The following is a 13,147-nucleotide window of genomic DNA, read 5'->3' as shown; positions in this document are numbered from 1 at the left end:
GGAGAGGAAGAGAGGAGGGGAGGGGGAAGGGGATCGTAAAAGGGATGGTTGCCTTCCAACCTTTGCCCCACTCTGGGGTGTTTTTCCAGTAGATTTTTCTCTTTGTTATGTTTTGGTTGGAGGCAGATTCAATAAAGTTGTCTTTTGTTGCCCAGTCTGAGTAGCCTGCTCTGCTTTGTCCCAGACCATAAGCAGGAATTAAGCTCTCCTTGCCCTCCGGGAGTTTCCAGGTCTGTGGTACTTAAAGTCTAATCGTGGTCTTTTGTCCTTGGATGGGCCTAAAGCACAACAATCTCCATGAGGCTGGGGACTTATTAATTTTGGGGGGATGGATCCATGGCCCTTCTCTCCTGACTTTAATGGCTGTAGATGTAGTCAGGAGAATTCAGAATGCTCCTTTCCACGTCTCTATAGGTTTTGTGTTTTACATCTTCAGGTGAACCGAGTCTCAGGCTGGTAGGGTTGTGTAGGTGTATCCTATTCCATAGGATATAGATCCTATACTTCTTGCTATGTATTTTGTAGCTTTTCCAGTCTCTTTCTGTTTTGTCCCTGGGGATATGGGAATTGGAGGGCTTTTCATGTAATAACTCCTAGGGACTTCAGGTTATGGGGCTTTTTTACCATGAGGTTGTGTTCTCATTGTCAGTCATGTCCAAGGTAGTGCTTGTGCTCCAGTCACAGCTATTTCCTGACAGATTGTTCTGATTTGTTATTTAATTGTATAGTTCATGTTTTCTTTTTCCTGCTTGCTTGTGGCTTGTCAGGAGTGTGGTGTTCTCGTCTTGTAACTAAACCTCTGCTTACTTGTGTAAGTTCTGCAACAGTGTGTTCTTCTTTCAGTACATTTCCAAAGGAACACCTAACTTTGGGCTAATTTCCTTTAACGGGAGTTTAGTTGCTTCCTGAGCTTTGTTGGTGCAGCAGGTGAAGGCCTCCGGCCACCCAGAAAAGCTGTCTACAATGATGAAAAGATCCTTGTTCCCATTTTGCCCTATTCTTTTTGAAAAGTCTATTGGCCAATAATTTCCTGGGTTATTCCTTGATGCAAAGGACTAATCTGCTGTCCCTCCTGGCTCTTCTGAGCTTTCAGGAGCTCAGCCAATGTATCACGTTCTGGATTGTACTCTGGTGAGGCTCCCCACTTGATTTGGCAGACAGACCTTGTGTAAGAGGTCCTGAATCAGGAGTTGATCCTTACGAGGTGAGCGCTGTGAGTTCAGACATTCTCCTTGATCCATGGTGATCAATGCCTAATGTGTGCATGTAGAGAGGATTTAGCCAGGCTTTGTTGGCCTGGCCAACAAATTGGCAGGACAAGGTGCCGGGTCTGAAGGCGGCCATGCCGGCTAGAGGCAGGGAGGGGGCGGCGCCTGAGCTGCTGGAGCCCCGCAGTGGGACCCCGGCAGGGAGCAGCGGGAGGGACCTTGGCTGAAGCCCAGGACTGGACATTACACTGGGCTGGAGCTCTGTGGAGGTTTGCTTTTATTGAAGAAAGGGACAGTAAGTCATATTCAGCCCCCTGTGGGGACTCAGCTTGGCACAGGGTGCAGCCTCCTTTTCTCTCGACTTCCTTACCACTTGTGACCCTCCTCCTTTGCCCTTTGGCTGAGATACTCAGAGGGTACAGACTTCCCCATCCCCTGCTCCCTGTTCTCTCTAACATGTCCCTGCTTTATATCATACACGGAATGTCTCGTGAACTCCAGCTGTGTGCTGCCCAGGGCAGAGAAGTTGATATTCATGACCGTGTGAAGCGTCTGTGTGCTGAGCTAAAAACAAGCAAGGCTGTGAAAGTGTCCATCGCTGTTAAGGCTGTGCAGTTTGAGCAGCTGTTGTTGGTGCTGGAAGGTCTGATTGGTGCTGTTCAGCCTCTTTGCTGCCTCTTTATTGGTGAAGCCACCACCGCTGTGGTCCCATCCTTCTCATCAAAGGTGCCCTTGCTGCGGCTCTGAGGCAGAGGTTCAGTCCCAGTGGTCTCATGCTCTTGCTGAGGGGCCAGGAGGAGGCTGGTTGTGGGTGGGAGTTGTAGCCAGCCTGGTGTTCAATCTCCATCGCCTGCTTGGGCCTGTGGGGCTGTTTCCTGCCCCTGGCATTGTGTGTGGGAAAGAGGAACTTTGACACGAAGCAAGCAGAATCTGCCACCTCTTTAAGGACTGCTAAAGCAGTCCTGGGGCAAAGCTCTTTGCACAGCTGCTCTGGGATGGGGGTCTGTAGCAAGGACCTGCAATCAGGGACAGCATGTTCCCTCAGCCAGTTCCCTGCTGGCACCGAGCTGGGAGCAGGGGCTGACGCACAGAGACCGAGCTGGCATTCAGTGAGAGGTGGACAGGCCGAGAGTTGGGCAGAGAGGGAGCTGCTGAGGTTCAGCGAGGGCAAGTGCAGAGTCATGCCCCTGGGGAGGAAGGATCCCCTGCCCCAGCACAGGCTGGGGGTGAGCTGCTGGAGAGCAGCTCTGAGGAGAGGGACAGGGGATTTCTGGTGGGCAGCAAAGTAAGCATGGCACAGCAGCGTGGCCTGGTGGGCAAGGAGGGCAGTGACATCCTGGGGGCACGAAGAGAATGCGGGCAGCAGGCTGTGGGACATTGTCCGTCAGGCGTGGTGGGAGTTGGGGCGGGTCTGGGGGCACTGGGGGTGGGTCTGGGGCGGGGCCAGACCTATTTGAAGCCCACTGCAGCTGCAGCACTGGGCTGCGAGGGGCGGGTTGGAGCTGATCAAACGGCAGTGGGGTTCGGGCAGCCACCAGCTTTGGGCTGGATCCTGGCAGCGGGTCAGGGATGGGGGCACTGGAAAGGTTCCCAGAGGTGCCTGAAACCTCCCAGTTCCTGAAATTATGTTTCCGTGTTTGATTTTTCAGTATTTCTGAGCCCATCAGGTCCCAGTGGATTTGTTGCACGGGGCTGCACAGAAACAGACATTGTTATTGATACAATAGTAAACATATCTTTAAATAACCATCTGTTTCATAGTCACAGGGTGAGCTTAGGCTGTAATGTCCTGGATCCTCAGGACCTTCTGTGTTTTGTAATCTGGTGCAAGACTTTGTTTTGAGATTCCTTTTGATTTAAATGTTGCTGTTTTGGTCTATGTCCTTTGAGCAGCTTGAGTGTGCAAACATCTCCCTGTGAAGTCAGCAGTGAGTTAAGTTATTCAGCTTTGCAACACTGCCTTGGATAAACTAGGGATTGTGGTTTGCAGTTTCTCTATAGCAGCAATGGTTTTGTTTGCAATGTTTGCAATTGTACTTGAACTTACTAGGTAGTAACTGTGCTGTCTTGAAGGAGGCTTTTGCCACCCCTCATGTGGCAAAAGTTCCTAGAAAGTGCACCACCGTGTTATGCAAATGCATTGACATTCGTGTGTGGGAAAGACGGAGAGGGGCAAACTGTGCATGAAGTCATTGGTCAACTGACAGTATGGAGGAAGTCTCTCTTCCTCCCTGTGTATGGTTCTGTGTCTCAGCTGGGGAGAAACTGGCCCAGGAACTCCATCAATTAAAAAAACCACATATCCTACTCCCCACCTGTATGGGCCCATGTCTCAGCTATTGTCTCCTCTGATCAAGGGAGGAGTTGCAGAGGGTACACACACCAGGGTATCCTGTGGGGTCTGTCTGTGCAGAGAGGACACGAGGAAGTGGAATGGAAAACCTACCCTGTCCCTATAGGAACAGGTAGGTGAGTTACAAGGGAAAACAGAAACAAAAGGGGATTCATCATGGAGAAATGCTGCTCGGGAGCCATCCACATGCAACAGCACCTGTAATAACTGCTTAGGATCCAGAGGGTTGGGTTTCGTCTGGATTTGGTTCAGTATCAGGGTTACAGCTCTATTAGGAATGGCATTGGGTTGAATTGTGTAATGTAAAGAAACTGCTTAAATACAGCTTCTCCATCTTTTTCTGTCTCTACCCTAGAACAGCTCTGTTTAAATCTTAATCTGTTCACATTGCCAATCCTAGAGATGTGTTTGCACTGCAAGAGCAACATCCTCCTTTCCAGGCAGGATGGCTTTTTCCATCCCACCCTTTCCACACAGTAAGCCTGAGGCAGAGGAGAAGCCTGATTGCTGCTCCCCTGGAAGCCTTTGTGGCTCCCTGTAGCTGCCTCTGTCCTTTCCCAGGTGTTTGTGATAAGAGCAGTGATTATGAGCTGGGGTATATGAGCCACAGCCTCTAGTAAGGGAGCTTATTTTGGTCCTGGGCTGTTTTGGAGTCGGGGCTCTGCCTGTCCCTCTGTTGATTGCTGAGGTGAGGTTAAGCAGTTTGGGCAGGTGCATTTTGATGTTTAGGAAAGCAGTGGTGGCTGGCTGAGGTCAGAGCTTCAGGACTGCTCAAGGTTAAGCACAGTATCTAGTATAAAGCAGATTTGAATGCACATTTTTTTTAAGTTCAGCTGTTTTGTGTAGAGGAGTGACAAGAGAGTTTAATGGTAAATCTTTCTCTTTTGTTCCAGACGCATTTCATTTTCCTGGAGTTGCTGTCTGCACTGTCGCCCTTTGAGGTGGAGCGGTTCAGCAGCAGTAAAGCAGATGGAACGTCAAAGGTCAGAGGACTTCCATGTAAGGCCTAATGTTAGGAGTTTTTCTTTAATGTTAGGTGGGAGTTGGGATCTAAATCACACTCCTAAAGGGGAAATAGAGCTCTGGAATTTTTTGTCTGTGGCTTTGCATTGCCACAGACAATTGCCATTTTAGTTCACTGTCTTAATTAGTTCTTGCTTCCCTTATTACTGCCTCTTTGAAAATTCCTTTTTCTACACCTTTTATTTTGCTGGCATTATTTCCTATTTTTTCCTCTCTCTTCCTTAATTAGTTCCTCAATCAGCTCATCAGGTTCTAAATGTTCTTTCTATGCCTAATTGTATTCTCTGTTTTGTTTTCCTTAATAATGTTGGCAAAAAGGTAAAACATAAAGTCTTGCAGCACGCTGCTGTGTTTTGTTCTGGCTTAGACCAGCGTTGCTACAAGCTGCTCCTAGGAGCATACGGGCCTTTGTCTTGTGTAGGAAGTCTGTTCAAAGTTAACACTGTCATTACTACTGTATTGCCTGAAAGGATACTGGTGCTCTTATTGTTTCCGCCCTCGAGGAAGTGCCTTAGCAATTGTCCTCCTGTTGTACAGAAGTACCAGAGCAACCGCGTTCTCCGTTCCAAACAGCGGAACTTTGTAGTATTGATGTGCTCGTGCTATATGGAGTATAGCATCTCACAAATAAATGGAAGTGAGGTAACTTTTTATTGAGATGTTTTTTTAAAGGTGGAAGGCTGCCCCGGTCTGGTTAGTTCTGCTTCTGCTCTGTAGTCCCTTCTTGTCTCTTGGTCAGTAGCTCCTCCGTCACAGCTCATGAGGAGCGAGCGTGTGCTGTGCAGTGCCTGAGTGGCCTGTCAGAAGCCCCGTTCCCCATGAGCATCCCGGTTCTAGTCCTCGCTGCTCTCTGTCGGGGGTCCCCCTGATCCTAGACTTTGGAGATTTCTTATGTACAGACCCCAAACCCCCAGCCTCTTGCTGTTTTGTTACAAGCATGATCTGGACCTGGAGTTGAACGATGAGAGAATTGCAAGCACAGGGTTAAAAGTATTTAAAAGCACCAATGCCCCCTTATCTGCTCTGCAGACACCCGTGAGCTGAGGCCTTCAAAATCAGCCTGGGGGGCGGCTGGGGGAGAGAGCCTTACACAGGGCAGAAATTCAAAACAGTTTCAGTGAGGCTGCAGTACCCAAAATAAGAGAATCACTTCATTTCTCTGATGTCTATAAGGAGTGTTCTTTCATTTTGCAGGGTGCACGTGGAGTGGAGCGATCCCCTGTGCACTCAGCGCTGCGAGAAAAAAACGTCTGCTTCCCTGAGAGGGCTGTCAGCCCCTGTGCCAGGCTGCCCAGGGAGCTGGGGGAGTGCCCAGGCCTGGAGAGATGCCAAGGTCTTGGAGCTGAGGTGCTGAGGGCCGTGGGTTAGTGGTGGCCGTGGCAGGGGGAGGGGAGGGCTTGGACTCCAGGAGCTCATAGGGCTTTTCCAACCCAAATGACTCAGTGGTTCTAATGGTACGTTGGCGTTGAGGAGTCTGTTCCCAATATCAGTGACACCTTTGTGCCAGGCAGGAGGCAGCCGTGATGCCCAGGGAGCCCTTGGGGCTTCTCCCCCTTCCTGGGCCCCAGGGAGCCCCACTGTGATGTCAGAGTCCTCTGCCCACAGCCCTGTGGTTAGGGTGACGAGGGAAGGAACACTCAGATGCCATTTGGCAGTTACCCGGGGCAGTCGCTCCTGGAGAGCTGCTTTGGCCTGACCAGGCAACGACTGGGAGTGAGGAGGGAAGCGTGAGCAGGCAGCCTACCTCTGCCCAGAGATGCCAAGAAGAAGGGCAACCACGGCAAGACGCCAACGGGTTGTCTGCAATCTGGAGGAGGAAGCAGTGGAGCCAACCCCCTGCCAGCAGAGCAGGTAGGAGGGGGAGCAGGGAGGGATGAGGGGAGGATGGAGCTGGGCTGCTTGGCTGGGCTGCTGCCACCTTGGTTCCTCTTCTTCTACTGCAGGCCTGTAAAGCTTAAGGATGGGGAAAGGAGAGGGGAGAGTCCTGGAAGCAGCCCGGCCTTGCTGCCCTCTCTCTCTGCAGCTGGGACATGCCCTGGGAGGCTTCCAGAGCCCAGCTCCTGGCGAGGGCCTTGGCTCACACAGCCTGGGGACAGCGGGTAACTGGCACCTGTTTTTTTTTTTCCTGCCATAGTACGGTCTGTGTAGAGCCAGATGTCAGCTTGCCACCAGCTGCCGGCTCAGACACTGCTCGAGCGCAGCCCGAGGCAGGGCACCACAAAGGCCGAGACGTTGGAGGTAAGCTCAGCACTGGTGCTTGCTCGGGGGTGAACTGGGTGAGCTGCGCTGTGCCAGCGGCAGGAGCGGCAGGAGAAGCGCAGAGTCCCCACAGGGAGACAACAGACGCCTCGGCTGGGCATCCATGAGAAGAGGCCTCAAGAGACAGGCCTGACTTTTCTCCGATTTCTTTGCCCAGGGATGATCTTCAGCCTGGCCTGCACACTGGCAGTCTGCCTGTGGAACCGGCTGCAGCACTCGCACACCTTTGCTAGGTACGTGCTATGTGGTTCTGCTGGGCACGGGGGGAGGAAGGAGAGGCCTGAGGGCCAGCACGAGCCAAGGGGAGAGCAGAGAGGCCTCCCCAGGCAGCTGCCCCGTGCTCCGCTCTGGGCACTGAGGCTTGGACACTGCTGGGGCTGCGGCCATTCACAGGGAGAACCAAGAGCAAATCCCCTTGGCACTCTCACTCCCACATCTGCCAGAGGCCCAAACTTGGGCCACGGTGGGGCAGTCACTAGCCAGACACTTGCACAGGGAAAGGGTTTTCCACAGCTCTGGCAAGAGACCGTGCAGGTCTGGGAGGGCCCCGAGAGCAGAGCCAGACAAGGCTCTTGCGCCTCCCAGCTGTGCAGAAACCCCCCTTAGAGAGGACTGTGTGATGGCAAGCGAGAGCACGCCTGCATTCTCAGCCAGAGAGAGGGAGCAAGGTTCACAGCCAAAAGACTGCTGAAATGCAGTCTCCATGGTCTGCTCGACCTCTTTGCTTCCCAGCACGATTGTCAGTGGCTTTTGGAAGGTGCTCCTGGAGCCCTTCCTTTGGGGGAGAGCTGCTGGCACTGCCGAAGGGTGAGGATAGCGTGTATTAGTCCCGGGCGCTGCTCTGCCAGCTCTGTCAGTGACAGGCTTCCAAAGCACAGGCTTTTCAGCCTGAAAAGGGGAATCTGCCTGTGAAGGGGTTTGCTCCAGCCTTGGCTCGCTGACGGCCACGAGGCTCCCTCTGTTTCAGGCTGAAGACATCCCTGGAGAACAAGAGGTTCAGGGCAGCCCTGGAAAACAAGTTCTTGTTGGTGCTCGTACTGCTTCTGGGTGAGTTGGCGTGAGCAAAGGCCTGTCTGTGCTGCACGGCAGCTTTCAGATGGCCAACTTTCCTGTTTACGTGTGGTAATTCTGGGGCCCAAGTGCTTCCTGAGCGTGTCCTTGACTGGGACTGGCTTTTGGACTGCCACTAAGGCTGGTAGTCTCCCCGGCATGCTGCTGCTCTGGCCAGCAAGCCAGAGGGCTCAGCCTGTGTCGCCTGTGTCTGGGAGAGAAGGGCCTATGTATGTCCAAGCCTGAACTGGAGACGGCAAGAGGGGCCGTGCACGGGACTGATGGAGAGGTACCTCTCCTGGTCCCTGCAGCCTGGTCACAGTGCTCAGGGGAGCAGGGAGGGGAAATGGGGCCCCGAGCACCACGGAGCCCGGGGCTGCGCAGCCCCTGAAGCCTGGGCTGATGGCTCCCGGGCAGAGGCGCATGGCCTTTCTCTGCACCCCTCACCGTTCCCCACCTCCCCAGCCAACCTGCTGCCCCAGCCCAGGGCAACAGGGAGGAGACAAGGGGCGTGTAGGTCTGCTTGCAGCCCCAGGCAAGTAACTGTCTCTTGCTGATGTGAATTGCAGTTGTCGTTTACTGCGGGACCTTGCTGTCAGCGTGGAGGATGCAGGCAAAGGCAGGCACAGAGGTTGGTGACACTCATGGGACGGGCACCTCCTGCAAGGGAGCAACCAGGGCCAGGCCCAGGTCAACGGGCTGCTGCGGGCAGCGCAGGACTCCTGACGTCCTTTCCCTTGTAGTGCCGGTGCTCTGGCTGTGCCCTTGAGGCAGGGGCGAGAGCCAGGCAGGCTCAGAGGGCCAGCCGCCGCCGCCAGGGCCTGGGCATATCTCCTAGCTGACCTGGAGAGCATGGAGGGTGGCCGTGAGGGTGTGGGGCCCCTTGTCAACCCACCTCACAGCCACAGCCTCAGACGGTGTTTCTCAGCCTTTGTGGCTCACGTCAGCAGCAGCGAGTCTGGCGGCTCCGTGGACTCGCATTGCTGACACCGAGCTTTTGCATCTCTGGGTGCCAGTAGGCACGCTGAGCAGCCTGCTGATGGGATTCTTTTCTGTGTTCCTTCATGGCTTTCCCAGGAAGACGACCAGGGAGCATTGAAGATGGCTTTGGAAGGCAACATGAGGAAGTCTGAGTGGGCCCTGAAAAGCTTGGGTACGGACACAAGCAGCCCCGTCTCCTTGCCCTGTGCCTGTCTGCAGCAAGCCCCAAGGAGGCTGTGCTCCAGGCACCGCTCTCCAAAGTAGGGGAGCTGATGTGCTCAGTGCAGCCCAAGAGGAAGGCTGTGGCAGCGTGGCTCTCCTGCTGCCACACACGTCCCTCCTGCTGCTACCCTCAGCCTGTGTGCCCCCGCCGCTGCCCCCACACGCGTTCCTGTGCTGATGGAGGGACTCTGCTCCGAGGGGACTCGGTGGGCCTCCTGGTCTGTGGCTGTTGTAGTCATCTACCCTCCCTTCCTCACAGATGCCACTGTTGACATGACGAGAACTTCCCAGACCTACAAGTGCGGGTGGAACTGGGTCTTCAATGCTTTGCTGAACAGAAGGTGCACTGAGGATGGGCCCAATACCATCTTGCAGGTACTGTAGCAGAAGCCACCAGCGCTGCTTGCCTGTCTGCCTGCCTGCCAGTGGCACTGTGGAAGCCCACAGTGTTGATCAGGTTCCTGAAACCAGAGCTCCAACACAGGGCAGAGCTTGCCAAAACCCAGTGGTTCCCCTCAGGAGGGGAGCAGAGCAGGACTGAGGGGCCCTGCTGCGACCCTGCTGCCCCCCTCGCTCCTACCAGTGCTGGTTTGGGGGCGTGAGGCGGGGGCCCTGGCCAGGACGGTTTCACAGCCCCTTTTCTCCTCTTTTCCCTAAGAGGCAGAGCCCCTTTGGCAGGCAGGGAAGATGCCTCCCGCTTCTGTCTGTTTCCTGGCAGGCACCTCCTCCCGGAGCGGGAGCAGTGCCCCAGGCACACAGGCGCCTGTGCTCCAGGCCAGAGGAGCCAGCTGCACTGGCCCCGGCACGCACTCCTGTCTCATTGCTCTCCTGTGCTGCTTTGCAGATGGACGTCTCCCTGGGCAAGCGCTGGTGCTTCCATGGGCGTTCTGGCCAGGTGGTCATCAGGCTGCCAGCCCGAGTCCACCTGACTGCCATCGCTGTGCAGCACGTCGCTGAGGAAGGCTTGCTGTTTGTGGCTGCCAGCAGTGCTCCCAGATCCATGGCTGTCTATGTAAGTCTGTGCTGGGCGCTTCTGGCTCCATCGGGCCCTGGGGGAACGAGACAGGGACTCGCTTGCTTTTGTGCTCCCTCTGAGGCTGCTGCCCCGCTCTCTCCTGAGCATTGCAGTACCCTAGAGACAGGTGCTTCAAGGACTTGAGAGCTTTCATCGCTGTCATGACGTACTGTGGCCAAAGCCCCTCAGGGTTCTTGACCAAAGCTTAAGGCGGAGACTGAGCCCATCCCCGGCCAGCACTGGGCTGTGGCTGTTGCCCAGGAGAGGCCGGGTGGGTAGCAGGGCTGGTGCAGCACGTTCGAACATTCCCTCTTTGTCAACATGAGTCCGAGCTCTCTCCTTGTGTTTTGCCTCTGAGGGACTGGATGCTGATGGAGATGAGGGAACTTGTCTCGGTTTTTTCACGTACGATGTGGAAAAAGAAGCCATTCAGCCCTTGCCTCTGAAGGTACAGTCTGTGCAGGGGGGAGAGATGCCACGGGGCAAAAGAGGTTTGCCTGCAAGTCAACAGCAGGGAGGGTGGGAATGCTGTCTCCCTGAGCACTGGGTCGCTTTGAGAGACTTGGTGGGGTTGTGAGGGCTGAGCAGCGTGTGGTAGTGGCAGCAAAAGGACAACACGGGCAGGATCAGGCAGGTGGGTGCACAAGCTCCGAGAGATCCCTGGCTGCAGCCGCTGCCTTCAGCGGAGCCAGCTGCACACGCAGACGCTGCACCAGAGCAAGGCCTTTGTGACCTGCGGAAAGAGGGGTGCCCGGTGCCAAAAGCCCTCGAGCAGCCCCAGCGCTCCGTCCTGTGGCCGTCCTGTGGGACAGTGTCCTCTCCTCCCCACGCAGCCCCTTCTCTCCCCTGCCCTCAGGCTTCCAGGGGAAGGCGAGCCGAGGGGACAGCGGGAGCTTGGTGGGGTTGCCCAGCAGCCGCCCTACGCATCGCAGTCCCTCCTGGGCCGCTCTGTCAGCGCAGAACAAGCAGCAGAGGCAGAGGGTGGAGGGAAGGAGACGCAGCCCCAGCAGGGCCGGCGTGCACAGCATGCCCAGCCGCTTTGGGGAGCCTGTCCCTGAGCAGGAGCAGGGCTGGCAGGGGGAGATGCGGTTGCGCTGTTTCTCTGAACATCTCCATTTCCTTTTCTCTCTTCACAGAACACGCTGCACCCCAGAGCCTTTTCTTACATCAAAGTGCTTGTACTGGACAACTGGGGAAACTCAGAGTACACCTGCTTTTGTCGAGTGTGGGTCCACGGGAAGATGGCAAAACCGGAGAGCCCGTTGTGAAAGCAGAGAGTCCAAATGTTGTTGGGTTTGGGGGAGACATTTTTTCTTTTTTGATGGTCTGCAGTAGTCCCTAGTGGTTGTTGAAAAGGTGTCTTGCAGGTGTCTTGAGCCCTTTCCGTGAACTCTCAGTTCCTTCTTCCAAGTACGGTCTTTGTCTTAGGTCCCCTGTTTGTAGAGCTCTCGGGTTTCTTATCTTGGTCTTGTTGGGTCACCTGCACACCCTTCCCCTGGCTCTGAGTTGGGCCCCCCTCCGTCTCAGGCCGGGCCAACCTGGCACCTCTGCGACTACTGTTTGAGAAGGGAAGTCTGCAACCCCTGCAAAGCATGGAGTGTGCCAGTGGCTCTGAAACGCCCTCACAGCCCCGGGAGGACCCCACAGTGGAGGCCCCGCGCCGTGTGTGGAGGCTGCTGGAGCCGGCCGTGCTGGGCCGGGGGCCGGCCGCGGAGCAGACCCACGCGGGAGCCGGCTCTGAGGCGCTGCAGCCCTCGGGACGGACATATGTCTGGCTGACGTGTGAGGAACCCAGTGCTGGGGCAGGGGAACTGTGAGGAGCCCCCTGCGCGGAGGTGAGACAAGAGGCAGGAGCCATCAGGGAAGGACTGACTGCAAGTCCCTTTCCCTGCCTCCCTGTGCTGCTGAGGGCAGCAGGGAAGCAGAGCTACGGGGACCAAGTGTCTGAGACCAGGAAGAGAGGATGGATGGGGGAAAGACTGTCTGAAGGGACTGATCCTGCTCTTCCTCATCATCCTCCTTTGTTTTGCGTCTGTTAATTACTTTTTTGGTTGGTGGCCGATTAAACAAAACTGCGTTTTCTTCCCCAAGTCAAGCGGTCTTGTCTGTTTCACCTGGACTGTCATGGGTGAGCGAGCTCTCCCTGTCCTGGAGGACTTCCATGAGGCCGTTAACACCTTTTCTCTTCCCTGTGCTACCACGGAGAGTGAAGGACAGCGAGCGAGCGGCTGTGTGGCTCTTGTGCCTGGCTGGGCCTAAAACCGCAATGAAAAAGGACAGAAAAGGAAAACCAAAAAGGGTGGGAGGGGATAAATGATGTGTCAGTTCAGATTGGTGTAGATTTGTCTCTGCAATGTAGCTTAGGAGAAGTGATGTGAACAAGGAAGCTGTGTGAAACCTCTCCCCGAGGCACGTGCTGCAGGGCCTCGCACCCTAAGGCAGACTGTGACTTCACAGAGCAAGGCCTTTGTGCCCTGCAGAAAGAGGGGTGCCCGGTGCCAAAAGCCCTCGAGCAGCCCCAGCGCTCTGTCCTGTGGCCGGTGGCGGGTGGGACAATGTTCTCTCCTCCCAGCATAGCCCCTTCTCTCCCCTGCCCTCGTGCTGCCAGGGGAGGGCGAGCCGAGGGGACAAGGGGATCGTCGTGGAGTTGCCCAGCAGCTGCCCTACGTGTCACAGCCCCTCCTGGGCCTCTCTGTCAGCACAGAACAAGCAGCAGAGGCAGAGGGCCGAGGGAAGGAGATGCAGTCCCAAGGATGGCATGCAGAGGATGCCCAGCTGCTTTGGGGAGCCTGTTCCTGAGCAGGAGCAGGGCTGGCAGGGGGTGATATGGCTGCACTGTTGCTCTGAACGTGTCTGTTTCCTTCACAGAACACACAGATCTCCAGAGCTTTTTCCTCCATCAAAGTTCTTGTGATGAGCAACTGGGGAAGCCCAAAGTACACGTGCATTTCTCGAGTCTGGGTTCATGGGAGGATGGCATAACAAGAGAGACCCAGATAGAAGGCAGAAAGTGGAAAGGTTGTCCTCAGAGAGATG

At 55.3% G+C, this 13,147-nt stretch overlaps 1 protein-coding gene across 1 annotated transcript; it reads left to right on the top strand.

Annotated features, from left to right (window-relative positions):
- The first annotated feature begins 4,502 nt into the window (after positions 1-4,502).
- LOC133625195 (sperm-associated antigen 4 protein-like) lies at positions 4,503-12,171 on the top strand. The gene is made up of 11 exons (XM_061993723.1): positions 4,503-4,544; positions 5,779-6,435; positions 6,719-6,822; positions 7,001-7,076; positions 7,811-7,890; positions 8,463-8,524; positions 8,971-9,046; positions 9,356-9,471; positions 9,941-10,108; positions 10,470-10,559; positions 11,248-12,171. The coding sequence occupies exons 2-11, from the start codon at positions 6,341-6,343 to the stop codon at positions 11,377-11,379; spliced, it is 999 nt and encodes a 332-aa protein (XP_061849707.1). The 5' UTR covers positions 4,503-4,544; positions 5,779-6,340; the 3' UTR covers positions 11,380-12,171.
- Positions 12,172-13,147: the final 976 nt, after the last annotated feature.

The sequence above is a fragment of the Colius striatus genome, chromosome 3 (genome assembly GCF_028858725.1).
Source record: "Colius striatus isolate bColStr4 chromosome 3, bColStr4.1.hap1, whole genome shotgun sequence".
NCBI classification, from domain to species: Eukaryota; Metazoa; Chordata; class Aves; order Coliiformes; family Coliidae; genus Colius; species Colius striatus.
The sequence above is the reverse complement of the archived record's forward strand: the minus strand, read 5'-3'. Positions and strand labels throughout refer to the sequence as shown.